The sequence below is a fragment of the Mus musculus genome, chromosome 10 (genome assembly GCF_000001635.26).
Source record: "Mus musculus strain C57BL/6J chromosome 10, GRCm38.p6 C57BL/6J".
Lineage (NCBI taxonomy): Eukaryota > Metazoa > Chordata > Mammalia > Rodentia > Muridae > Mus > Mus musculus.
The window spans coordinates 13,499,135-13,526,490 of NC_000076.6; the positions used below are offsets into that span (position 1 = coordinate 13,499,135).

General features: G+C 43.3%; 2 protein-coding genes across 6 annotated transcripts in view; one reads left to right on the forward strand and one right to left on the reverse strand.

Annotated features, from left to right (window-relative positions):
• The first annotated feature begins 1,435 nt into the window (after positions 1–1,435).
• Fuca2 (fucosidase, alpha-L- 2, plasma) lies at positions 1,436–19,901 on the forward strand. Of its 3 annotated transcripts, none has more exons than XM_006512827.4 (8): positions 1,436–2,239; positions 3,937–4,124; positions 6,605–6,944; positions 7,572–7,782; positions 8,101–8,291; positions 13,484–13,592; positions 15,573–15,729; positions 15,983–16,494. In XM_006512827.4, exons 1-7 carry the CDS (start codon positions 2,034–2,036, stop codon positions 15,711–15,713), a joined length of 1,386 nt encoding a protein of 461 aa, XP_006512890.1. In that variant the 5' UTR covers positions 1,436–2,033; the 3' UTR covers positions 15,714–15,729; positions 15,983–16,494. The 3 variants fall into 3 exon arrangements, with proteins under 3 accessions (XP_006512890.1, NP_001317127.1, NP_080075.2); NM_001330198.1 differs by having other exon boundaries at positions 1,894–2,239; positions 15,573–15,740; NM_025799.5 differs by having other exon boundaries at positions 1,894–2,239; positions 15,573–19,901.
• Positions 19,902–24,707: 4,806 nt separating this feature from the next.
• Pex3 (peroxisomal biogenesis factor 3) overlaps positions 24,708–27,356 on the reverse strand; it is a 29,301-nt gene continuing 26,652 nt past the window's right edge. For 2 of the 3 annotated variants that reach the window (NM_001347361.1, NM_019961.3), the window contains exon 12: positions 24,811–25,834. In NM_001347361.1, coding sequence (NP_001334290.1) covers positions 25,751–25,834 — 84 coding nt within the window. In that variant the 3' untranslated portion in view covers positions 24,811–25,750. The other variant, NM_001164195.1, reaches the window with a different exon arrangement.

A 27,356-nucleotide genomic window follows, 5' to 3' on the forward strand; every position in this document is an offset into this window, starting at 1 on the left:
GGACTAAGCATTCAAACATTTGACCCAATGGGGGCTATTCTTCAAAACACTGCAGTGAGAAACCTGTGGTAATTGTGAGTGGTACCATACAGTAGGTTGAGGTCTGAGAGAAAAATTAAAAGGAGATAATGAACTGAGCATTAATGGCTGTCCACTTGCTGGCTGAGGATACAGTGTTTCCAGGAGCCATGCCCCTGCCACCTCCTTTACTCCCACAACAGACACACTGTGACATTAAGTCAAAGGAAACCTTTCTTTCTGTAAGTTGCTTCTGCCAGGTCTCTTATGGTGGTGCTGGGGTCCTGGTGAGACACATGTGGGGAGACAGTGGCTTCTGTTGCTCCTAGCTGTGCAGAAGAGGGAACCACAAGCAACAGTTACTTAGTGTCACTTCCGTCTTGGTTCATTCAGCAAGGAGAACTGCAGTACACTGACAACTCCAGAAAACACATTGTAAGTGTTGCTCTGTGCCAGGCTCTGCTGCCCTGAAAAGCATGGCACCCAGGAAGAGATTGTAAGTGTTCTTAAGGAACTCACAGTCTAAGGCGATTGGGATCTCTAGCCAGCCAACTCTGAAACCACCTGTGGACTCCTGTGTTAGTGGTTAGGATACGGTGTCCTATGGAGGCACTTGGGAGGAAGTGGGATGTTATTGGGGGAGGGGTGGTTATGGCACAGAGCATCCTGGAGGAGGTGGCATTTGAAATGTACCACAAAAGGATAAGGGTTTTGCCAAAGCGGAAGCAGTAGAGATTCCGGCTTTAGGCCAATGGCATTTAAATAACTTTAGGATACAGTTCCTGAAGATGTAACTTTGATGATTATTCTAAGTGACTGGCTCCTTTTCTTTAAGTCTACCTGAAGGTTCCTCTCTCTCTGTCTCTCTGTCTCTCTCTGTCTCTCTGTCTCTCTCTGTCTCTCTGTCTCTGTCTCCGTCTCTCTCTCTCTCTCTCTCTCTCTCTCTCTCTCTCTCTCTCTCACACACACACACACACAGCTCTAGGACATTTATTACTGAACTACGGCTCCCAGATCGTACTTTCATTCCCTCCCTCCTTTCCTCCCTCCAACCCTCCTTCCTCTCCTTTTTTTCCTTCCTGATTTTTGAGACAGCGTCTCATGTAGCTCTCTATGTAGTCGAAGATGACCTTGAACTCTGATTCTCCTGTTTCTGTTTCCACACTGCTGTGTTGACCACTACTCTGGTTTTATTGCATTCTAGGCAAGCACTCAGCCACCCCAGCAGGTTCCCAAACCCTCCTTCTATACAAACTTCTTAAACATTCATTCAACTAAGATTGCCTTATTTCCTAACGCAGTTTCTCAGAAAAGTTTGTTCCACCAACAACCAAAGTCAGAAATAACAAGAGCCTGAGTAGAAATGTAAAATCTTGGACCCGAACCCAGATTGGCTGAACCCAAACTTTGGGATTTCATCGGCTACAAATTCGAGGATGGCAGAGGCAGACCCAAAGGCTGAGAGCCATGGGAGCTTCCTCAAAAGCCCTGAGCAGCCCACGAAGTTCCTGTCTCAGGCTCCAGTCCCACGGTAGGGCAGACAGCTCTGACACATAAAGCCACCAGGGCCTGGTGGTCGAGGTGACCTCTTGAGAGTTTTCTGTTAGGAGTCCTTGGGGAGGGAGGTCGTGGGTCAAAGACCATCCTTTAGGTTTTTGTCTCACAGCAGACAAACCGGGCGTCTTGGCTAAGTAGATCAGATCTGACTGGGAAACAGAGCCAAGGGCTGTTAAAAATGAGGAGGGTGGGCAAAAACTGACTTCCTTGGTTGTGCACCTGAGTAATGCAACCTTCTTGGGGTCCTTAAGTAACCAGAGCTCATTAAAACTCCTGGCCACTCCCTACTCCAGATCACAGTAGTCATCTGACCAAACCGGTCTGGGTCAGGTGACAGGAGCAGGGTACACTTAGCAGAAGCCGGAAGGCCAGCGCTAGGCAGCTTCTGCGGCTGACAGAGAAGGTTCCCGGCTTCCCTGGTGACTGGCGGTTCCCCCGAGGATCCCAGGCTGGCGCGCATGCGCCTGGGGTTCCTGATGCTTCTGCCGCTGCTGCTGCTGCCGCTCCTGAGGCCTTGGGGGGTCACGAGAGCCCTTAGCTATGACCCCACTTGGGAATCTCTGGACAGACGCCCGCTGCCAGCCTGGTTCGACCAGGCCAAGTTCGGCATCTTTATCCACTGGGGAGTGTTCTCCGTGCCCAGCTTTGGTAGTGAATGGTTCTGGTAAGTGCATACCTTTGCCCAAAGGGCTCGGGCACGGACGCGGGCGCGCGCGCGCGCGGGCGCACACACACACACACACACACACACACACACACACTCACACTGGGCTTTATGTCACCCCAGACAGTGGCAGTCTCTGTCTCTCTCTGTCTCTGTCTGTCTCTGTCTCTGTCTGTCTCTGTCTCTGTCTGTCTCTCTCTCTCTGTCTCTCTCTCTCTGTCTCTCTGTCTCTCTCTCTCTCTCTCTCTCTCTCTCTCTCTCTCACACACACACACACACACACACACACACACACACAAACTCACACCGGAGTTCTTAGGCACTCTGCAGGTGGGCCTCCCTATAGCAGTGGCAATGCCTGCGTGATTGAGGGAGTACCAGTCCCAGAATTTGAAGAATTTTCAAAAGGGCTGGTGAAATTTCTCACTGGTTAAGGGCCCATACTGCTTGTGATTTGTATATGCTCGGCCCAGGGAGTGGCACTATTAGAAAGTGTGGCCGTGTTAGAATAGGTGTGTCACTGTGGGTGTGGGATTTAAGACCCTCATCCTAGCTACCTGGAAGCCAGTATTCTGCTAGCAGCCTTCAGATGAAGATGTAGAGCTCTCAGCTCCTCCTGTACCATGCAATGCTTTCTACCTTGATGATAATGAACAGAACCTCTGAACCTGTAAGCCAGCCCCAATTAAATGTTGTCCTTATAAGAGCTGCCCTGGTCATGATGTCTGTTCACAGCAGTAAGACTCTTAACTAAGACACTGCTCTTGTAGAGGACCTTAGTCTGACTCCTCACACCCGCCCTGGGAGGCTCACAACCATCTGGTCATTCTGGTTCCGGGGGGGGGGGTTCGTGCTCCCAAAGCCCCCCCCTCACATGCACACGCCTACACACACGCACACATGTAATTAAAAAGAAAATCAGAAAATTTACAATAAATGCTTCCTGGTTCAGCTATGACGTGAAGATCCTTGAATGCTAAAGCATCAAAAACCCAAAGCAGAGCAAAGGGGCAATAATAGAGATATATTACCCCACAGTATCTTCATAGTCACATGACGGTAGACAGGCAACACAAACTTGTTCACTCTTTAACTATCGCTAACCTGAAAGCCAGCTTCTCTCTTCACTAGGAGATCCCATTATCTGTCTGATCCACCAGCCAGCATGGGTTGCGGTGAGGGATGTTTCTGAAGTAGGCATGTGACTTTGGGTCTGATAGACGACAAGCTGCTTGCTGCCTGTGAGGGCTTTGAATCTAATCTCAGGCAGGCAAAGGCCGTGCCAACTGTGGGAACTGCCCGGCCCTTGGAAATGTTTCTCCCTATCTACCCAAAATGTTTTCTGTTACTGACTAGGACCGATGCAAGTTATGTTTTAGGTATGTCGTCTTGTCTTGAAATCTTAGCCACTTAAGTTCCACAGTGAGCTAGTGTGTGAAGGCAAAGATGATATCATGACTTAAAGTGGGGAATTTGGAGAATCGGTGGCTGGGTTACAGGAGGACTACACAAAGGAAAAGACAGAGAATATGGCCAGAGATTCAGTTTGCATAAGCTGTCCTTAATGCAAACCCACCAGGACAGAGAGAAGCGGAGAGAATCTGTGCATATTCTTCATACTAGGCTGGGTAAAGCCAGGAATTACTTTAAGCATCTGTGTTTGTGTGGTCATGTGCTCTTTCTTTTTTCTGCCACAGGTGGTATTGGCAAAAGGAGAAGAAACCCCAGTTTGTGGACTTTATGAACAATAATTATGCTCCTGGTTTTAAGTATGAAGATTTTGTAGTGCTATTTACAGCCAAGTATTTTAATGCAAACCAGTGGGCAGATATTCTCCAGGCCTCTGGTGCCAAATATGTGGTCTTCACTTCTAAACATCACGAAGGTAAGTAGGGCACATAGGATATATGCTGACAAGGGCTAGAAAATGTAAGGTCGTTCTTTTGGATGGAGACATTAAAGGAAGGCCGTCCTGTGAAACCCGGTTTCTCAGAATAGCCATAGGTGGATAGTGATGTTTCCGCTTAAGTTGGAAACATTATGGATCCAGACAGCTGGTTTCACAGAATGAGAGGAAAGATGGACACAATTTCTATGTACACATTTAACCATTTATGGTGGTTTGAATATGCTTAGCCCATGAGAAGAGGCACTATTAGGTGATGTGGCCTCTCTGGAGGAAGTGTGTTCCTGCTGGGGTGGACTTTGAGGTCATATGCCCAGTGCAGAGGAGTCCCGCCTGACTGTCTTTGGATGGAGATGTAGAACTCTGGACTCCTCCTGCACCATGCCTGCCTAGAAACTGCTGTGCTTCCTGTCCTGATGATAATGGACTGAACCTCTCTCTAACCTGTAAGCCAGCCCCAATGAAATGCTTTAAGTCTTGTCTTGGTCATGGTGTCTCTTCATAGCAATGAAACCCTAATTTAGACATCATTTAAATAAATAACTAGATTTATTTAAAGCTGGTTGAAGAGAATGAGTATAGTGAGTGAGTGAGTGAGTGAGTGAGTGAGTGTGTGTATACATACATATATAGTGAGTATAGTATAGTTGCACTTTCCTTTCTGTCCATCTGTCCATCTATATACATACATATATTATATAGTGAGTATAGTATAGTTGCACTTTCCTTTCTGTCCATCTGTCCATCTGTTCTTTCTCTCTCCCTCCCTCTCCCTCTCTCTCTGTGTTGTTGTTGCTGTTTTGAGACAGCGTTTCTCTATGTAGCCCTGGCAGTCCTGGAATTCACTCTGTAGACCAGGCTGGCCTTGAACTCAGAGATTCACCTTCTCCTGCCTCCTGAGTGCTGGGATTAAAGGTGTGCGTCAGGCTCCCTTTCTGTTCTTGAATGCATTCTTTAAAATCATCATGGCATCTACGCTCATGCTGCCTTAAGCTTGACTCTCACAGTTGGCTGTGCTTTGTGCATAACTTTTAGATATGCAAGCAGTGGGTAAGTTGCTACTGATGAAAGAAGACAGAGGCCCCAAGGGAAAAGAGTTAGAGATTTACAATAATGCCCAGAAACATCAAAAGAACTTAAGGTAGCACAAAAATCCTGCATTAATAGAGTTTTCTGCTATAGCCACCCAGTGTCCATAAGACCAGAAAGCCCTGGCTAATGTTACCTCAGTTCTTAATGACCCAAGGCACGTGCTGAAATTTTCATGGACTTTATACTAGTTCTTCAGCCTCTTAGTTATCTATGTCTTCTAACATTTTATATAGGATAATGAACAACCTAGGAGCCAATTCCTGTTGAAATACAAATTATTTCCAAGTGCTTGTATAATGCTGTGTGCTGCTTGCTTTACCCTTTCAGTTGTTAGGACGGTCAATATTGGGGGACTTTAAAGAGTAAAATCCATGTTTATGGCTTTAGAGTAAGATGGGTGTCTTAGTTAGGATTTCCCTGCTGCAAAGAGACACCATGACCAAGGCAATTCTTATAAAGAAAAACATTTAATCATGGCTGGCTTACAGTTTCAGAGGTCCAGTCCATTGTCATCATGGCAGGAAACATGGCAGCATGTGGGCAGACATGATGCCAAAGAAGTGGAGAGTTCTGCATCTTGATCTGAAGGCAGCCAGAAGTAGACTCTCTTCTGCATGCAGCCAGGAGGAGGTTCTGATTCCACACTGTGTGGTGTTTCAGCACAGGAGACCTCAAAGCCCACCCCGCAGCGATGCACTTCCTCCATCAAGGCTACACCTATTCCAACAAAGCCACCCTCTTATGGTGCCACTTCACATGAGCCAAGCATATTGAAATCACCATAATGAGGGAGGTAAAATGTACTCCCTTCATTTAAATTAATTATCAAGCCACGGAAATTTACTTCTTGTCCTCATGAATATTCTGAGAATCACATTGTAGTGAAACCCATGCAAGCGATAGACCTTACCCATTGGTTCAGAAGACACATGGGAATTGCACAATCGAGTGGCGAGCATTGCTCAGTGTGATAGATGTGGAAGGTGTGCTTCTCTTACAGACCACTATTGTTGAGTGTATATTTTGCTTTAGATGCTAAGCTAACAATCAGCTGGTGGGTGTAGCCAGAAATGTGGCAGACACCATGACATTAGACTGTTCCCCAAGAACCTCAGCTTCTGAGACTGGAGACGGAGTGTACAGCTCTTACAGTCATCCTGAGAATCTGAAAACCCCCAGCCTCACATTAATTATATTCCCATTGGTTGGTCCAGATGCATGCAAGCCAGGACGCAAAGCGGGCCAAGAAACAGTTGTTTGGGGAGGCGGTGAATTGTGGGTTCATTCTGAATTGTTTTGGTGTTCTCTTGGGTTGAAGTTTATCAGCGTCAAGGTGGTAACTAGGGCTGTCTGCCGTCCCTTTCCAGGCTTTACAATGTGGGGCTCAGACCGTTCTTGGAACTGGAATGCAGTCGATGAGGGGCCAAAGAGGGACATTGTCAAGGAGCTTGAGGTGGCTGTGAGGAACAGGACTGGCTTGCACTTTGGTCTGTACTATTCTCTTTTTGAATGGTTCCATCCGCTCTTTCTGGAGGATCAGTCCAGCTCATTCCAAAAGCAGCGATTTCCCGTTTCTAAGACATTGCCTGAGCTCTATGAGTTGGTGAACAGATACCAGCCTGAAGTCCTGTGGTCAGACGGAGATGGGGGCGCGCCAGATCACTACTGGAACAGCACTGGCTTCTTAGCCTGGCTGTATAATGAAAGGTCTGTACACTTTTATGCACCTGGACTAGTCTTAAACATTCCTACTGTGTGTGTACAGCAGCATTTACATTCCTGTGGTTCCGTGCTCATTTGTGCCGTGACAGGACCAAATCGTTATAAGCCATGCATATTACCTTGGTCAGTATTTAGTAAAAATGATCAGAAATATGTCAAACACTGCCAAACTGATTGTGTAATCAATTTAACAATCCCAGGATCAAGACATGACTGGGACCATCGTCTTTAATTTGTGAGTCATAACTGCCCCTGTAGCTAGAGTCCCCTTCTCTCTACTTGAGCCACCAGACATAAGAAATTGGGGAGTGTATTTTGCATGATGACAACACTCAATTTTTTCAGAGATTTTCCAGTAGGAGGCACCAATCATAGGATGAGGACCTAAAACAATAGTGAAGGAATTCAGTCTTCAGAGAGGTTGAGGAATTTGCTCTAGGCCTAGAATTTGGAATGTGAGTTCAGACTCCAGTCATCACAGATCTATTTGGTTTTAGAAACAAAGGCTTTCTGCTTTCTTATAGTCAGGAGTAGGTAGATCTGTTTGTGGTGACATTGCCCTCTGTCTCAAGAATGCTTTCTCTTAAAGGGAAACTGTCCTTTTCATTTCAGCCCAGTTCGGAAAACAGTAGTCACCAATGATCGCTGGGGAGTCGGGTCTATCTGCAAACATGGTGGCTACTATACTTGCAGTGACCGTTACAATCCTGGCTATCTCTTGCCACACAAATGGGAAAACTGCATGACAATAGATAAGTTCTCCTGGGGCTACAGGCGGGAAGCTGAAATCAGTGATTATCTTACAATTGAAGAGTTGGTGAAGGTACAGTAAAATATGTTGTGGAACTATTATTCTGGAATATTCTTATAATGAGAGAGTTACAGGATTTTTTTTCCCTTATAGTTGGGATTGTGTAATGCCACAGACTCAAGACACTACTTTCTGTGGGTGTTTTACTATAAAATTTTATGTATATATGTGTGTGTGTGTGTGTGTGTGTGTGTATGTATGTATAATGTATTATATATGTGTAACATATTATATATTATATTTATAGATTGATTAAAGTTTATATTTCAAAACTAGTCTTAATTTTTCTCTATTTCAATTGTATTTATTTTTATTTTATTATTTATTTAGAAACTTGTGGAAACAGTCGCATGTGGTGGAAATCTTTTGATGAATATTGGTCCCACGGGAGACGGCACCATTCCTGTCATTTTTGAGGAGCGATTAAGGCAAATGGGAACCTGGCTGAAGGTCAACGGGGAAGCTATTTATGAAACACACACTTGGAGGTCTCAGAATGACACTGTCACTCCGGATGTGTGGTACGTTTTCCTGGTTAGCGAGCACTGTTTGATAGAGGAAAGCACTCAGTATAGAGAGAGAGCAGGATAAAAAGAGGGACTGGATTATTGCTGCATGACCGCATGTGTTCCAACTTGACTCAAATACAAAGAGAAGGAATAAGAATTGTCATGTTATTGAACATAATGTTTATCAAATTCTGCTTAAATAGTGCCTAGATATCCCCTAGTCGTAGGCACTATTTAGCTAAACTACCAGTTACAAAATTGAAAGGCATTTAGGTAACTGAAGATTATCAAGTAGTTAATGTAGAATGGACTCGTGTTTCGACACTAGTAAATTTCCTAGTCTTGGCAATATCATATTCCACCAAATTGGCAAGCAAGAGGTCCCTAAGGGCAAAGTAAACAGTAAATAAGCTAGCCAGGAGAAGATTCCGAGAAAATGGTAAAATAAAAGTAATGTCTGCTCCTGCAGAGACAGACTGTGATGGAAAGATTTGCATGACGGTGGAGAAACACCAGAAATGATACTTAATGTCACATTAAGGAACTGCAGGTGAAATGCAAATAAAAACCACAGCCAGAAGTCATCTCATGTCCTTTAGCATAACTACCCTTTAAAAAAGGGCAGCTGATGATCTTGGAGAGATTGGAATTTCTATACACTCCAGTGTAATGAGAATCTGAAATCTCAGCAGCTGTGATGGACAGTGTGCCAGTCCCTCAAAACATTAAAACAGAATTATCCCGCCTCCCAGCCACTCCACCTCCGAGGATATATGCATAAGACTGATACCAGAAGAACTATATCCCTAGATACTTAAAGTGTCGAGCAATGGAGTCCACTTACGAATAGTTAAGCTTAAGCTGTGTGCATTGTTATATACACCGTGTATATTAGTCAGCTCTGAAAAGGAAGGTGTTGTAGTTAAAATTAGTTGGGGGTTTTACCCCACATTTGATCACTTAGTTCCCAGATAAAGGGCACAAAACCTTTATATTAAAGCACTGGAGATGGGCAGATATCAACCCTCTAAACTATTTTGTCTACTTCCCTTTCAATAACCTTGAGCTATAACTTGCCATGTTCCACCTGGGCCTCTCTTACTCCAACTGACCAGCCCTCGTGGCCAGTTCTCATGATCTCTTACCCCATGATATCTCTCCTTTTCTCCTTCTCTGCCCTCCACTTGGTCTCTTCTCAGACCCCCGGGCCCCAGCCCTCTTTTCTGCCCAGCTACAGGCTGTAGGACAAGGACCTCCTTGTCCCTGAGGTAACCAGATCTCGGGGCCCAATTACAGTACATACAGCATTACAGTACATAGCAACAGAACAAACCTCAACAAGAAGGAAATGCTACAACACAAAAAATTTTCAGGAATTCATTTGAAATGAAGTGACTTAGTCACAAAGAGACAAATATTATTGATGAGGTACCTAGAGTATTCAAAATCACAGAGACAGGAGCGGGGTGTGGGGTAGAGAATGGGACTTGATTACGGGGTGTAGTGATCTGTCACTACAATGAATTCCTCATGTGTCCCTTATTCCTTCCCTTTCTTACACTCACTTGCAGGAGACTGCCACAGCTAAGTGTGGTACACCAGCAGTCACATCTGTACAATGTCTAATTAGCTCACAATTGGCCTTAACCCAGCCTGCGTTTTCTCCTCCACATCCCAAGCCCTCCAGGCAAGGAGTAGCAAGCCGTTCTACTTCCTCATCTCCAGCCTCCTCCTTTCTTTCCCGTCTGCCCGCGCAGAAGCGTGTGATTTATTTTATCTTTAAAAGTTCCTCCTTGTCTCCACCCACCTTTCCATTCTCTCCGTTTATTCATAATACTACGTCTTGCAGAACAATTTGTAAACATTGTTTCTAGCTGAAGAATTCTTTATCTCTAGAATTCACTTGGTTCAGGTTTCCATGCCACCCGCCTGTACCTGATCTTTCCAGCCTCTCATTTTTCAGTGTCCAGCTTAATTCTCCACCTGAAATTTGGCGATTTTTTAACCTGCCTTTCTTCTATATTCACAACTGTCTTAGATAGGGTTTATATTGTTGTGAAGAGACACTAGGAACATGGCAATTCTTATAAAGGAAAAACATTTAACTGGGGCTGGCTTACAGTTCAGAGGTTTAGTCCATTATCATCAAGGCGGGAAGCATAGTGGCATGCAGTCAGACATGGTGCTGGAGAGGTACTGAGAGTTCTACATCCGGCTTGGCAGGCAGCAGGAGGAAAGAGACTCTGGGCCTGGCTTGAGCTTTTGAAACCCAGTGACACACTTTCTTCAACAAGGCCACACCTCCTAAGAGTACCACCACATTCCACTCCCTGGCCACCACTGGCTTGTTGCCATCTAAGCATGTAAAATTGCAGTCAGTCTAACTTCAGAAGTCCCCATACACACTCTATCAAAGTCTCAACTCGGTTTCAAAGTCTCTTCTGAGACTCATGGCAATCAAACTATAATCCCCTATAATAAGTTTGAAATAAAAAAGATCACATAGTTACAACAATAGATGGTGCAGTATTTACATTACCATTCCAGATGGAAGGAAAGGGACCATAGTGAGAAAATACTTGGCCAAAGCAAGACCAAAAGCCAGCAGGGCAAACTCCGAACTGCATCTCCATGTCTGATACCCAGGCACTCTTCCAATCTCCGATTCTTTTCAGCTTTGATGACTGCATCACACTTCTTTCTCTTGGCTGTCCCTAACCTGTGTTGGCAGCTTTTCTCCACAACTCTAGCGTTTCCAACATCGCGGGGTCTCTAAGGCTTCACCTTCACAGCTACACACGATGGCTTCTCTGGGCCTCCATGCAGGGACCCCCCGCCCACATGCCTGGCCCCAGCAGCTTGCCTTAACCACAGAGGGAGATTCCATAACCTCCTTTTTGCATCCTTGACTCTAAAGCCAGAATCCCCTGGCCAAAGCTGCCAAGTTCTGCTCCTGGCTAAGGCTGGACCGTGGTCCCTTTTTTCAACCGCATCTTCACCAGCTTTCTGTTTTGGATGGGGTCCTTCACTGCCTAAGCTTGGCTGTCCTAGAACTCACTCTGTAGACCATGCTGGCCTTGAATTCTGGAATCCACTGCTTTTCTAATCCAAAATTCCAAAGTCCACATTCCTCCAAACAAAAGCAGGGTCCGGCCTATCATAGCAAAACTCCAATTCCAGATGCCAACCTCTGCCTTAGTTCTTCCAACAGACCACACTTACTCCAACAAGGCCACACCTCCTAAGAGTGCCCTTTGAGCCTGTGGGAGCCATTTTCACTCAAACTATTCAAACAGCAATTCACCATCAGATCTACTGTTTTGATTTCTGAAATGAGTATAGACTCTGGCTGCCTCACCTTCTCTGTGATGGCTCCCCATTGTCCCACCCCTGGATTATTCTAGTACCTTCTTGACTAATCCTATTTCTGGCCTGTCCTTTATGTTCTATTATTACTCATTTGGGGAATCTGAACATCTTGCTGGTACAATATACACATATGCACAGCATGCATGAGTTCATCAGAGGGGCAACCTTGGGGTCTGTCTTCAGACACCTTCCACCTTTCTCTTAGCTTCTCTTATTGTAGTGAAGCCTAGAGCTTCACCCCATGGGTGGCCCCCGAGTTTCCAGGGATTCATGTTGCATGGCTGAGACTAGAGGTGTACCACTGTGTTCAGATTTTGAAACACAGGCCCTCATACTTGTGAGACAAGCCCTTTACAGACTGAGCCAGATTCCAGCCCCTATAATCTCAGGAGAGCAATCAAGAAAACTGTTGATTTATTTGTGCTGTTAGCATGTCATGACATAGCCCAGGCTGATGTCATGCCTGGCTTAGGGTTCTCCTGTACACAAATTCCTCCAAGACGTCCAGTCTCAAGGGAAAAGTGAGGCCTTGGGGGGGTCTTGGCCTTAGGAAATCTGGTCCTTGCTTGTTCTGATCACCTTGGTTCTCCCTCTCCCTGCTCCCCAACTCTCCTGCTGCTATGTCTGCAGGCCAAGCACACTAGTGCTCTGTGTCTTCTGTACCTGTGTCTCAGCCTGGAAGGCTTTCTTTCCCACATCTCACAGAGCATCCTGTTCTGCGGGTTTCATGGCTGCCTTCTCAGAGAGATGGTGCCTAACTCTTCTGCTCAGTGTTCAGCCCAAGGCCTAGTCTTTCTAACCTTAGTGGGCCTCGTTCTTCTGCGTGGTTTTGTTTTCTCTGTGGAGTCTTGGCTGCCCTGGAACTCTCAGAGAGCTCTCTGAGTGCTGGGATTAGATCCGTGTGCTCCCGTGCTTAGGACTTCGCATACATTCATTTGCTCATTCTTGTTTATCCCACTGGGACGTGTGCGGGTGAGGTCAGGGACTGTTTGATGCTGTATCTCTAGCCTGACGACACTGAGGACCGTTTACAGATTCCGATAAGTATTGTTGAGAAATTTCGTGAACAATGAATGGTTGTCTCTGTGTCCCCTTATGATTTTCCACTGTTCTCCTGTGTGCTGTGACTCTTGGGCTAAGTAAGAAGCTGTCTGATGTCCCAATCTTAAAACAATACAAAACAAAAACAGTTGTCACAATTTTATGTTTTCTTTTCTTTCATATTGTGATTCTGAACTTACACTTCATTTGTGTGATTGTCTACCTTTTCCGTTCTAGCCTTAGCCACATAGAAACAAGAATCGCGCTTGGCTTTCCGTTGCATCTCGAGTAGTGAGCACTCTGTCTATCTGGAAGTGGAAAGCTGTGCAGCTCCGGTTAGCTTATTTCCACACTGTTCTCAGCTCCATGGGAGCAGTTTGAGTAGAGATGTCAGCTCATGAAGCGCCTCCCCAAACTTCCTTTTAGGCAGACATGACAGCATTCCAGGAATGCCAACATTGAGGAGGCAAAGACACCGGGACTGTCTGTCCTGAGTTCAAGGCTCCCCTGAGTTACAGATTAAGGCAGGCTATGGCATGAGACAGAGCAAAAAAACAAAAAACAAAAACAAAAACACCCCAAAAAAACAAAACAGCAACCTGTTTTTAATATTGGAGGGCTGGAAAGGGAGGCACCTTTCATACCATGCAAGTGGGGGAAGTGGCTCTTTTTTATTTTACTAGTGGTGACAAGTATCTGTAAAATAATTCCAGACATGACCCATAAATACGGACAAACATGGGATATAACTTGTTACTATTCTGGGTTTTTGTTTGTTTATTTTTTCTAACCAGGTACACATCTAAACCCGAGAAGAAATTAGTCTATGCTATTTTTCTTAAATGGCCCATCTCTGGAAAGCTGTTTCTTGGACAACCCATAGGTAGTCTGGGGGAAACAGAGGTAAGAATGAATTTTATCTTGACTGTTCCTTTAAATTGATGAGTACTACACTGGGGGAGAACATAGCTTGTTTTAACGTCTAGGGGAAACCTTCAAGTAACCTCATGAACCTAGGAAAAGTTACTTTAAGGCGACTTAGACAAAGCAAGGCCAGTGGCTGGTTAGTCCCAATGTTTTGAAATTCTAAGAAAACTGACCGTGTAAGCTATGGTACCTCTACGCATAATGATGTAAAATAGCACCATTCTGTACAGTTACTGTGCCATTGAACTTCACTCTATTCACTGAAAGTGAGTTTTTCAAAGAGTGTTAATTGCCTCCCTGTTTTAGTTAGAGTTTTACTGCTGTGAACAGACACTATGACCAACTCCTATAAAAAAAAAAAAAACAACATTTAATTGGGGCTGGCTTACATGTTCTGAGGTTCAGTCCATTATCATCAAGGCATGGCAGTATCCAGGCAGGCATGGTACAGGACAAGCTGAGAGTTCTATATCTTCATGGAAGGCCGCTAGGACAAGACTGGCTTCCGGGCAGCTAGGACAAGCATCTTAGAGCCCACACCCACAGTGACACACCTACTCCAACAAGATCACACCTCCAAATAATGCCACCCCCAAGGTCAACCATTTGCAAACCATCACATTCCACCAACACCACACCAAGGACACTTCGAATCAAAGGAAGATGTCATTCTTCTGGGATTATGTAAGGCCGTCATCAGACCCAATGGAGTGCCCCGTATATATCTTGTATATATCTTGGGCCCTTTTCTAGAAGTTGATAGTGTCTTTGGAGTGAAATGTCCTGTGGTTCTCCTTTTTTGTTTCTGTATTAGTCAGGGTTCTCTAGAGTCACAGAATTTATGGGTAGTCTCTGTATAGTAAAGGAATTTGTTGATGATTTACAGTGTGTAGTCCAACTCCCCACAATGGTCACTATTAGCTGTGAATGGAAGTCTGAAGATCTAGCAGTTGTTCAGTCCCACACGCAAGCAGGCGAAGGAGAGAGAGAGGGGCTTCCTTCTTCCAATATCTTTATGTAGATCTCCAGCAGAAGGTGTAGCCCAGATTAAAGGTGTGTGCCAGCTCACCTTTAATCCCAGATGACCTTGAACTCAGAGATCTCCCTGTCTTAATCTGGATTCATAGCCACTATGCCTCACGATGTCCATGCCGAGATTCAGGTCAGAAACTTCTATCTCCCAGCCTCCAGATTAGGATCACTGGTGAGCCTCCAATTTTGGATTGTAGTTCATTCCAGACACAGTCAAGCTGACAACCAGGAATAGCCACTACAGTCTCCCTTGCACATCTTAGTTCTAACTCTGGAGGCTGACCGGGCTGAAAGATGGGTTTTAAATCCAGTGTTAAAGCACAGCCTCCAAACCTTGATATGGCACTGTTTTTATATTTTTAAGCCTATGTCTTGCTTGGCATTAACAAATACAATAATTACAACTCAGGACTTTGTGTTTTTCCATGTGATAAAGTATTATGGTTCAAATAACCCTAGAGTATGTCCAGAATTCACTTAATATGAGCAAGACCAAGACTACAGACCAATCATGGCTATCATTGGTTGAATTAATACACTACTGACCAGTGGGCATCACTGGAAAATCTGACAGTCATAGCTACCCGGGAGAAGGAAGGCGTTCCTCTGTGTGTAAGAACTGGGCAGGCCTGAACTGGCCAGATTGCTCCCAGTTATTTCCCATCTCCCATCCTCTCTTCGAGCATCACCCTGACTCTGGCATTCCATTTTCCTTTCCCAATCTGTGCACGTTTGTTCACGTCTTTCGGGTAATGTGGGAACAAGGGGAGTAAGATGTAAAATGGTGTGTGAGCGCTAAAGGTAAAAATGGAGCTCTTTTTTTTTTTAAGTACATTTTTAGAATCTCTGACTCCTTAGGAAGTGGACATCACAGTGCTCCATTAGGGAACATTTGTACATTGTTGTCCCTGTTTCCACTTACAGGTAGAACTGCTGGGCCATTGGCAGCCACTGACTTGGACATCTTCACAGCCCAGTGGCATCACCGTGGAGTTACCTCTGCTCAGCGTACATCAGATGCCCTGTAAATGGGGATGGACTCTTGTGCTAAGTAATGTGATTTAACCTGCAGCAGAAAGATGTAAGCTGCAGGTACCTCTAACTACAGGAAATGGCAGGGTTTTTTGTGTTTTGTTTTTAAAGTACCACTAAAGAAATCAGGATAAAAATGATACAAAAACTGAAATCATTAGGTAATACAGTTTCCCTTCTTGTTCTTCCTAAATTCTTTCCTAAACCACTCGTGTTACCATTTGACTATGCTTCCCTCCAAAGTCTCTTCCTGCTGAATCCATTTCACATGTAACTCACAGGTGCAAATATTTTTTTTTCAGAGAAGCTAGAAACTCCTAACCTTCTACTGAAACCTTAACACTCCACGTGGCTGTATTGGAAACAGAGCTCTTGAAATGGTCAAGATTAAACCATCATAGGGCTAGCCCTAATACCAGAGGACTTGGTGTCTTATAAGGGAGAGACAATAAAGATGCAAAACCACCGGGGAAAGCCATGCAAAGAAGACAGTTATCCGCAAGCCAAGGAGAAGAGTGCAGGAGAAACCGAATCTCTCTAACACCCTCATCTTGGACTTCTATCCTCTAGGACTGTGAGGAAATATAACTTCCTGTTGTTGAAGCCATCCAGGATGTCTTTGGTCTTCCCCATACCTCCTATCATAAATCCTCATATATAATGCAGACTATGTAATGAATTTGATTAGATATATGTGTCCAATGAATTCCGTAATTATCTTTTCATCTTAAAGACTTCCCTCATATTCATTTTCTATTTGCTTCTATTTGCTGTAGAAATTTTGAAATACAAGTCACCGCCTAGACCACTGCAATTATTTTATAATATTTTAGTATGTATTCTTCCAATTTGGGGACAGAAAGAGGTGTGAGATTGGAGGGATAGGGTTATTTGTTTTAATGAGGGCTAAAACAGGTTGTAAACCTAGTTGAAAATTGGGAAGGTGTTATTAGCTTCTTTTCTGTTCCTGTCATGAAACATAATGACCAAAGCAGTATACTGGAGGAAGAGTTTATCATGGCTTATAGTGTCAGAGGGTTATATGAGAGTCTGTCATAGTATGAAGATACAGCAGCAGATGAGCACAGCAGCTGGAGACCACCACATCTTCAACTGCTAGCATGAGGCAGAGAGTGAACTGGGTAGGGTGAGCACTATACCTGTGGTTTTCTACCTTCCTAATGCTGCAACCCTTTTTATAGTTCCTTATGTTGTGGTGAACTGCCCCCCCCCCATACAATTATTTTTGTGTGTGTAATTTTGCTACTGGTATGAATTGCAATGTAAATATTTTTGAAGATAGAGGTTTGCCAGAGGGGTCACGACCCTCAGGTTGTGAGAGCACCACTGCTCTAATCTATCAATGCCTACTGGCCCTGCGGTACACGTCCTTCAGGAAGGCTGTGTCACCCAACTCTTCCCAAATGGTGCCACCAACTGAAGACCAAGTGTTCAAATACCCGAATCTATGGAGAATTTTTCTCATCCAATCCCCCTCCCCCATCCACCCACTCCCAACCCCACACACAAATAGCCTACTAAGATCTTTGTCTAAGTTTCTTTTCTGTTGCTGTGACAAAACACTGTGAGCAAGGGAACGTATAAGAGAGAGAGTGTTTAACTGGGCTTGTGGGTACAGAAGACTGGAGCCTACAGTGGCAGAGCGAAGGTGTGGAGGTAGGCAGCTGAGCAGCTGCTGAGAGCTCACATAGTGATCCATATGCAGTAGACAGAGAAACACTAGAGAAAGCTGACAAGCCTCCTCCAGCATGCTAGCACCTCCTAATCCTTCTCAAACTTCCATCGAATGAGAAGCAAGTATTCAAACTTTAGGCAACAGGGGCCATTCTCATTCAAACTACCACTGTGTTCCTGTAAAATAAGATAAAAATAATTGTAGCAGAATTCTCCCCTAATTAATTACATAATAAGGATGACTAGAAGACAATCACGGGGCAAGTAGCAGGTGGGCCTTCCAAGTAAGAGAGAGGAAGAGGAAGGGAATGCAGGAGGAGGGCACCCAGAATCTGCCACTGGAAGATTTCTAACAGAATAGTTAATGAGTTTAGGGTGATAGATTCTGCACCCAGGAGTTGTGTTATCTGTTGATTCTAAACCAAGACAGTCTGGTGTTTTCCATTTGCTGTGACTCAACTGAGCTCTAGGGGAAAGGTACCTGCAGAGGAGCATGGGTTGGTGAGAGTGCGCCCCCAGCTAGCTTTGGACATTTGGGTGTGTTGAGCGGTTTGGCAGCACCTAGCTGCAGGGGTTGGGTGACTGGAAACTGCACCTCAGCAGCAAGCATGGCGAACCACCACATGGGGATAGCCACGGGGGCAGGGAGACTGCCTCAGCCAGTGTAGCCGGTGATAGCATGGATTGATTTTTTAATTATTACACATAAAAATAATAGTGACTCTGATACATGTTTAAAGAAAAATTGATTAAAGAACTCATTCCCAAAAGGTGTTCTCAACATGGGCAGATGTGATGATGCGCACCTATATCCATTCCCAGACTAGAGAGGCTGAGGCAAGAGGGTCACAAGCTCAGGGCCAGCATGCACTACAATAGCTACACAGACCATCTCAAACAAAACAAATATTTTTAAATGGTCATATCCTTTTTGTTATATTATGTATTCAAATTCATTGTTTTTTTTTTTTAATTATTTAAGGCCTGGCAACTGTTAGCTCATGCCTTTAATCCCAGTGCTTAGGGGGCAGAGGCAGGCATATCTGCCTATCTTTAAGTTCAAGGCCAGCCTGGTCTACAGAGCAAGTTCCAGGACAGCCAGGGCTACACAGAGAAACACTGTCTTGAAAAACCAAAACCAACCAACTAAACAAACAAACAAAAAATATATATACCTCCTAAAGTTTCTCTTCGAGGTTGGCATCTTCTAAGACATCCATTGCTGAAGACCTTGCAACTATCAAGACTTGTTCTTCTTGAGACAAGACTCACTATGTTGTCCAGACTGGACTTAAATTTTTTGGGTTCAAGCAATCTTACTGCCTATGTCTTCAAGTAGCAGGGAATACAGATGTGCCCCATCACACCTGGGTGAGAGTACCAACTACCCAAAACTATGCCAAAATATTCATGGGGAAAATATTTGTTCATCCTAAATCTCAATATTTTATTAGAGAGCCATTATGTATATATGTTGAAATGATCAACTTCTGCACCAAGAAAACACACACACACACACACACACACACACACACACACACACACACTCTCTTTTTTACATTTTTCTTTTCATTAATTATTTATTCACTTTACATCTGATCACAACCCTCCCCGTCTTGGGGCTTCTTCTCCTCACATGGTACTTCCCATCATTTCCCCTCCCATATCCTCTGAGAATGGGGAGGTCCCTCTGGGTATCACCTCATCCTGGCCCATCAAGTCACTCCAGGACTGGGTACATCCTTTCCCACTGAGACCAGACAAGGCAGTCCAGTTAGGGGAATGGGATCCTCAGGCAGGCAACAGAGTCAGGGACATTGTTGGGGGGCTTGCATGAAGACTAAGCTGTACATCTGTTATAAATGTGTGAGGGGGTGAGGGGGTGGGCCTAGGTCTGGCCCATGCTTAGTCTTTGGTTGGAGGGAAACCACAAAAATTTAAAAAGGAACAAAGCCAAACAAAAATCTAAAGCAGCGTTGTTAAGAATCTTGACACAGATATTGAGTCATCTGCTTAAGAAAGTGTTTTTAAGAGAAAAGAAAACGAGAACTGCTTAAATTCTTTACTTGATATAGTTGAAAGTAAAAGAAGATAAGATGCCTAAAGCAAATAGTATACAGGGTTTAGCTGATGAGCAGCTGTATTTATTACGGCCACATTACTGGAATTAAACACTGGACTTAAAACAATGTGAGGATACAGTTACCATGGTGAGACCCGCACAGTTGGAGCGTGAGACAGCTGGTTACATTGGGTCTGCAAATGAGGCTGTGGGGAAATGAATGTTTGGCCGACACTTGTTGTTTTTCTGTATCCCCCACCCTTCTCTCTCCTTCCTTCCTTTCCAGTCAGACCCAGACCATGGAATGATGTTACCTATCTAGTCTTTGTACCCAAGTTGTAGCTCTCCATAAATGCCCTCACAGGTGCATTCAGAGGTGGGTCCAAATCCAGTTAGATTGGAAAATTAACCATCACAGTACTTCATAACTTAACATGCAAATAAATACATTTTGTTAACCCTAACGCACTAGCCCTTGACCTCTGTTGCATGACGAAACTTGCCCTGCTACATGTGTGCTAGACATGTCTACTAATCCCAGATGGGGAAATAAGTGTTGCAGCTCTGAGGGCCAAGGGTTCCCCAAATGGAAGCATTGCAGCTCCAAAAGGTATCCTGGCAGTCAGTAGCCAAAGAATACCATGATGTCAACTGCGCAAGAAACCTCACATGAAACATTGATTGGAAAAGACACAAGTGGGTGGCTCCCTCTGTTTCAGCTAGAACCAGGGAACTAAGAAGGAATCTGGCTTATATAGGGTTTCGTGGGGGTAGAGTTTTCCAGTGTGGAGATTTCCAAGGTAGGGATTGGTGAGATTCTAAGTCCTGAGTTTTGGGCAAGCCTCAAGATTGGTGGAGTTTCAAGTTCAGGAATTGCTGGGGTTTTGAGCCCAGGGATTGGCAGGTTTTCAAGTGTCTTAAGTTTGAACCTTTACCCTACGCTCATGGCAGGCCAAAGTATGGATACTACCAAAGCCCAACTTGGTGGACTAGTGCATTTTACTGGAATTATAGGACTGTGGGTGAGAAGTTACATATAGCGGCAGAAATGATTCAAGGATAACTTCATCACCAAGGCCACCCCTTAAGGGACTCTAGCCCACTTGAGCATGTGGCTCTGGCAGGCCTTGTCCTTCTCCCGCATTCTCTCTGCCTTGCTAAAAAACTGTTAGATTTCATTCCTAAAGCTACACAAGATCTGCTCCCTTACTGTCCACTTCCTCTTCCTGAGCCTCACTATCAAGGTTCAGCTATCAAAGTATTTAAGTCCAGCAACCAAAAGCCCCCTTTGGTTCACCTAATTAATGGTCCCAGTTAAAATTAAATTATCTCATCCTAACACGGGTTTCCCCTTTACCTTTCTAAACCATCAGAGAGGTTTCTCTTTGATATTGTAAAACTCTTGACCAATGTAGTTGCTTTGCTCAGACTCTAGTCTGAAGCTTTAAACTCATTGTTCTCCTCTCGAAACTGAATTTTTGTTTATCATTCTGCTGAGTGTAATCTCAGAAGCAGCAAGCAATGACCTGCCACAGAGTAGCTGTTACAATGTCTTAAGATTTTCTCGGCCACACTTCATTACGTTAATCCCACGGGGGTGAGAATAAGACTACTACTACTACAATATTGGGTCATATTTGAAGCAAGCTTGATTTTATTGGAGTGTACCAAGAGCTGGTCAGCAACTGCCCCCTAAGTCCAATTAAAGAGAACAGCCCTGAATCCATTTCTTGGGTTCCTTTTAAGGAGTAAAATCACAAGTAGTTGTAAAGCAGGTTTACAGAAGAGAGACAATGGAACAATAAGAAAATACAGAAAAATGTCCAAAACCAACCAAACCCACCAAATGATAAGAGAGGGTCGGGAAGGGTCAGGGAGGGCCACGGGGGGTCAGGGAAGGTCGGGGAGAATCCGGGAGGGCCAGGGAGGGTCAGGAAGGGTCTGGGAGGATCAGGAAGGGTCAGGGAGGGCCAGGAAGGGCCAGGGCGATTGCTATAAAACAAGTCAAGGTCATGGGTTGGGGCGGGCAGGTCAGGCTCCAGGAAACAGACTTAAAAACAGCAACTCAGCTCTTACAGTAAGTAGAAATTTATTTCAAACAATATAGCATAATGGCTCCTGCCTTCAAAATGGAGTTTGGTAGGTTTCTCAGTTCCTTTTTGCTTTTGCTTCAGTCATATTTTTCATGACCCAAGAAGAAAACAGCCAAGGGTTGTTTTGTTTCCAATGCCTCTCCATTCCCCCTGAAGCCTTGTCAGTTGGGACTTCTCTATATTTGTCTTGGCATTCTACTTTTCTGAATTCCCACTAGATTGAGCCCTGTCTATGTATGCCATGATCTAGTGTTTCTTTAGCAGGAAGCTCCAGACTCTACCACATGCCCCCCACAAACCAGTTCTGAAGGTCTATGGACCATATGGTGCTTCTTGGTACACATTTTCCGTATGAGTGACTTAATGCCTTGCTTTGACAAAATACCTAATGAAGGCAACTTAGGAAAAGGTCTATTTGGCTCACAATTAAAGGGTTCAGCACCTCATGGTGGGGAAGGCATGTGGGCAGAAGCATGAAGCAGCTGGCCACATGTCTGGAGACTGAAAGATGAATGCTTGTTTTCCACCCATTGTATCATTTCTATTCAGTCTGGGATTCCAGTCCGTGGAATGGAGCGATCCACATTCAGGGTGGATCTTCTCGCTATAGCACTCAAGACCAAAGATGCATCTTGGCAATTGCAATCTAGCTGACAATGAAAATTAGCCACCACAGGAGCTTTGAGAGAGGCACATTATAAGATGTACTGCCAATAACTAGACTACATAACAAAAATGTATGAACATCTAAATTCAAATCTATTTAGGGTATATTTTGCTTCCATGTGAAATGTACTATATTTGTGTCTATGAATAGTATAAGGATTCAAAAAACCACTAAAGCATATTATGAAGATCATCCGTGGTATAGAAGACAAGAATTATCAGGATAATTAAAAATCAGTATCAGGTAACAGTTTTGGTCCTACAATTAATCTTCTCCTTAGAGTTGTCTTGTTTGAATTTCAGTCAGTTTTTACACTTAATATCTTAATATTGAAGGCAAACCAAACTAGATTACTTGGTTGAATAAAACAGACCCTGATGTTGACTTTCCCAGTCTAAATTTATGGGTTCATCTCAGTTTCTTATGAATGCCATCCAGAAGTGACAGGTCTGCTCTAAAGGTCAGCCTGTTCAAATACCTATAAACTAGGAAATACCTATAAACTAGGAGAAACATCCCTTTACTTTTGTGGAGTAAAAATCACTACTAGATAAGAATTTGCCCTCCTTATCTCCAAGCGCCCTTCTCACGTTTACACACCTATAATAAGTCTATTTATTATGTCTGGAAGGGGAAATGCGTAGAAGCAACAATGTACATTCAAACAATGCACTAATTAGCTAATGCTGGTTTCCTGATGACTGATGGCTAGGATAGGATAAGCAGCGGTTTCCAGTGAGGGGCACACCCTCCAGTCCCATTCCTATGTGGTGTGTGTGTACCCAAGATTAGTTAGGTGGCTGCAATGGGCTGGCTATGTCCATCTCTTGAACCTTCAAGATGTGATCTTAAAAGTGAAGTCTTTCTTAATGTGATTAAGTTTTGAAAGGGTGGACACTTACACCTGAGGAAAGGACACAGCTACATAATTAGGGTTCTACTTAAAAAAAAAACAAAAACCCTAGAATCTGAAGGTAAGCCAAGAACAAAAGGATTTCCCCAGAGCCTTCAGACAGTCCTACTGGCACCCTGGTTTTAGATTTCACAGCAGAATTTTTAAAAAAGGGTTTTTAGTGTTTTAAGCAATCCAGTTAACAGTTATTTGCTATGGCAGCCCTAGGAGTCTAACACAAATAGATTCTACCTAGATTGTGTAAGCTAATGACTAGAGAGGGCAGTTTTCCTGACAGCTACGTTGAATACCGTGGAATGACTAGATAAAAGTGTTGCCTTTAAAAAAAAAAATACATGTTGGGTCAGTGTGAATAACTCAGTACTAAAAGACAGGGAAATATACTGTAACCTCCTGGATGCTGTATGGGATTTTTACCAGAAAGACAATAGAGAATACCTCTAGGTAGACTTACAGGGTCTTCCCTGTATGACTACTGGGGAACACAGATGCACCCGGAAAAGTGAGAAAAGGCCTAGATCCTATGGGAAATACTTACTAATTAAGAATGTTTAGATTTTTAAGTTAAAATGTCTAAGGCTTTGTGATAGCCTGTTTTATAACATTTTAAAAAGATTTTTTTATTTATTAATTATATGTAAATACACTGTTGCTGTCTTCAGACACTCCAGAAGAGGGAATCAAATCTCGTTACAGATGGTTGTGAGCCACCATGTGGTTGCTGGGATTTGAACTCAGGACCTTTGGAAGAGCAGCCAGTGCTCTTAACCTTTGAGCCATCTCTCCAACCCCCTAGCCTGTTTTTATTTTTAAAGATTTATTATTATATCTAAGTACACTGTAGTTTTAAACGATTTATTTATCATTATATCTAAGTACACTGTAGCTGTCTTCAGATGCACCAGAAGAGGGCATCAGATCTCATTACAGATGGTTGTGAGCCACCATGTGGTTGCTGGGATTTGAACTCAGGACCTTCGGAAGAGCAGTTGGTGCTCTTAACCACTGAGCCATCTCTCCAGCGCCCCCCCCCCCCGCCCCCAGCCTGTTTTAAATCACTTTCTAACCAAACTGTTTCAGACAAGAGGGTTCTAGCACTGTTAGGAGCGAATCAGTAACTATTCAGCATCCTTAACTTTAAATGCATAGGTTATTTCGATGCTTTTAAATCTTGCCACCTCGTCAATGCCTGTGACTCTGCAGGTGCTGATGGATCCAGGTGATAATGTTCTATTGGACAATTTTCTTCTGACACGGTTACAACTGCATGATCTCAAAGTTTCTCTGGTTGAAATCCTGAGCATTTTTGGATGAGATGAGTGGCCTATTCCATATACATACATACATGCATACATACATACATACATACATACATCTCCTAATGTTTCAAAAGGCAATTTCTTTCTCAGTTAGAAATGACAGTATCAGTAAATCTTATCGAATGTTAAAAATAAGTGTGTCTCTTCTGACTCTTTTTTTTTTTATACACGGTTGTCTTGTTATAAACCTCAGCCAAGCTTTACAAAGGCCTTTACAATTCATTTTCTACCATCTCCTATTTAGCTATAATGTTTGATGTGGCAAGGACATAAACTATGTTGTGAGAACAATTTATTAGCAGATGTAGATAATCTATTGCTGACACGTGGTTCAGTCACTTCTGCTCTAATGCCCTTCTCAATGAAGAACCACAGGTAAGCTAGAGACAAGAGATAATTTATTTTTAATTAGTTTTTCTGAAAAAAAGAAACAAGTTATAAGAAAGCACCAACTATATACCAGTTAAAACTTTAAACTAGCAACCTCTCACAAAAAAAAAAAAAACAGCAAAAATATTACTAAAGGACAAATAAATTAATGGCTAAAAAGCATTAACTAAACAAAGCTATATTTTATTAAAATAGTTTATTGCAACAAGTTATCATACTCAAAATCAATACAAAGTTATTAAATTTATACACAAATGAATAAACTTCTGTAATTATTAATAATTGTGAGTAAGCGACATAACATTAGCCTGAAAATCTATATACAACCTTCTGAGGGTTGCTAACAAAGCTTTAGAAAATGCTGCAAATAAATATTGAAGAAACAACAGTAAAGAAAAGTTGACCATAGGGGTTCAAATGCACTGATTCCTTGGTGATAAGCCCTCTGGCACGTGTGTTCAAGCAAATCACATGTGCCTTATCAGGGTGGCCGGAGAGAATCTGGCTTGCTCTTGCTTACTTCAGAGTCCAGGAAACTTCATAGTTAGTTAAACATCCTAATTTCAGAGTCCACCACTCCTAGATCTACTTTTGAAGACATATCTTCCCTCATTCTATGTGTGAAAGGACACCACATTCCATTCCATATACGTATGGAAGTACCTAGTTGGTTTGGATCAGCTATCCAGACTTTAAGAAATCATGATTGATCCTGATGTAATTTGTGCACCAGTTAGATACACCTGATGAAGTAGACTGCTGATGAATTAAAAATACAGTAAGGTGCTAAATGAATCTACTTCATTATGAAATGAAGACTTTGCTCAAGAACAGATTTTATTAGGCATTTGGTTGCAAATTGTATAGGTGATTTATTCAGAGTACTTTTTGATGTAGATGAGTCCGCTGTAGTTTTCTGGAAAGAAAACAATCATTTCTCCAGTTGTTGGGGGGTACTAAACGCTTCGTACACGTTAGCAGCAAAGTCTTTCACCTGTTCCATCATCAGCAGATCCTGGTAACAACCATGACAGAACAGTGTGTAAGAATTTAGATGGTGTGCAATGCATCTGTCTCCAAGTTTTGTGTACTCAGGCACAAGGGAACAAGGGAACAAGGGAAGGGGTGCTTTCCTTATACTAAATCATAGGAAATACTGGTCAGTTTCTTATTTCTAGAAAATTAGCAAATAATTCTTATATATGTAGTATATGTCTATTTTATATGAACACATATACACAAACCATATGCATACACTTTATAGCAGAGGTTCTCAATCTCCTGCTAGTGAACATAAAGCTGTGGGAAGAAATCACCTTTTGTTTTAATTAACTGAAATGTCATGTTTCCTTTAAGTAGGACCACAGGCTCAAACTGCGTCAGTACTAAATGGGAAAGGGAAATTTGTCTTCAAATTCTTTTTCAAATTCTTAGGACAGTTGTGGAAGCTATTAGAACTTCCGTTACATCTTGTCAGTTTAGAAAGAAGAAACATTGCTATCTCCTAAATTTTCTTTTAAATGTATTTTGAGAACTATAAAGTGTTTTCCCTTAAAATGATGGGAAGTGAACTCATGAGGCCCCAGGGAGCAGGAAGTTCTGGTAGGGTGAGGGGGTGGGGGTGGGGACATCCTCATTGGAGACTGGGGTGGGTGGGGGAGGTATGGGATGTGGAACAGTCAGAGGGTGGACAGGGAAGGGATAAAATCTAGAGTGTAAAAAAAGATTAAATAAAAAATTTAAAAGTGTGTGTGTGTTTTCCTGTCTGTGCCTGTTCTCCTGAGGCTGCTTCTGCACTTCTGCACTACAGCTGCAATGCACCTCAGGCATCCACAGCCCTCCGACAAGTGTAAACTGACTCCAGTACTTAGATGCTAAGGTGTGTTTGCTTGGTGTTGGCACAGGTCTTGGTGTAGCCCACACTGGCTGTGGCTCCCGCCTCAGCCTGAGTGCCAGGGAGCACTGAGTGCATCGTCACACCTGGCTGTTGCTTACATTATTTTATTGTGTAAATGAAAAATACATAAATGTCTTAAGCTTAGAGGTTTTTCCATAACTAAAACCCAAAGCACAAGCAGGGCCCAGTGAAATGGCGATGGACACAGAGGAGTGTCCGGCTGTCTCCATCTGAACTATTCACACAAGTAAATAAACAAAAACCCACATTTACCATTGAATGGAACCCCCGACAAGCCCCTGCACCCCTTTACTAAATCAAGCTGATGGCTCCTAACTCCTTGTTCTTTTGTGGGCATGGAGCTGCCTGCTACATTCCTGGGTTTAGATATTCAGTCTGCGTCTACACCTCACTAGTTCTGTTGCAAGTGCTCTGCCACCATTTACACTGTGGACTGAGTTACCAGACTTGGCCCTCACATGAGTGATTTTCCTGTTTTTTTTTTTTTTTTTTCATTGTCTCTGTAGTTTTCTCAAGTCAAAAAACACAGTTTGATGCTACATGGGGAAAACAAAAACATGAACATCAAGATAGTTATGTCCCTAAATTCAGGGACAGTACTATGATTTTATCTTTACTT

Bases quoted from the DNA above. Each gene is read 5' to 3' on its own strand.
- Fuca2 (XM_006512827.4), top strand. From the start codon at position 2,034: ATGCGCCTGGGGTTCCTGATGCTTCTGCCGCTGCTGCTGCTGCCGCTC. The intron at 6,945-7,571 runs GTCTGTACACTT...TTTTCATTTCAG, and splicing joins GCCTGGCTGTATAATGAAAG to CCCAGTTCGGAAAACAGTAG. The intron at 13,593-15,572 runs GTAAGAATGAAT...TTCCACTTACAG, and splicing joins GTAGTCTGGGGGAAACAGAG to GTAGAACTGCTGGGCCATTG.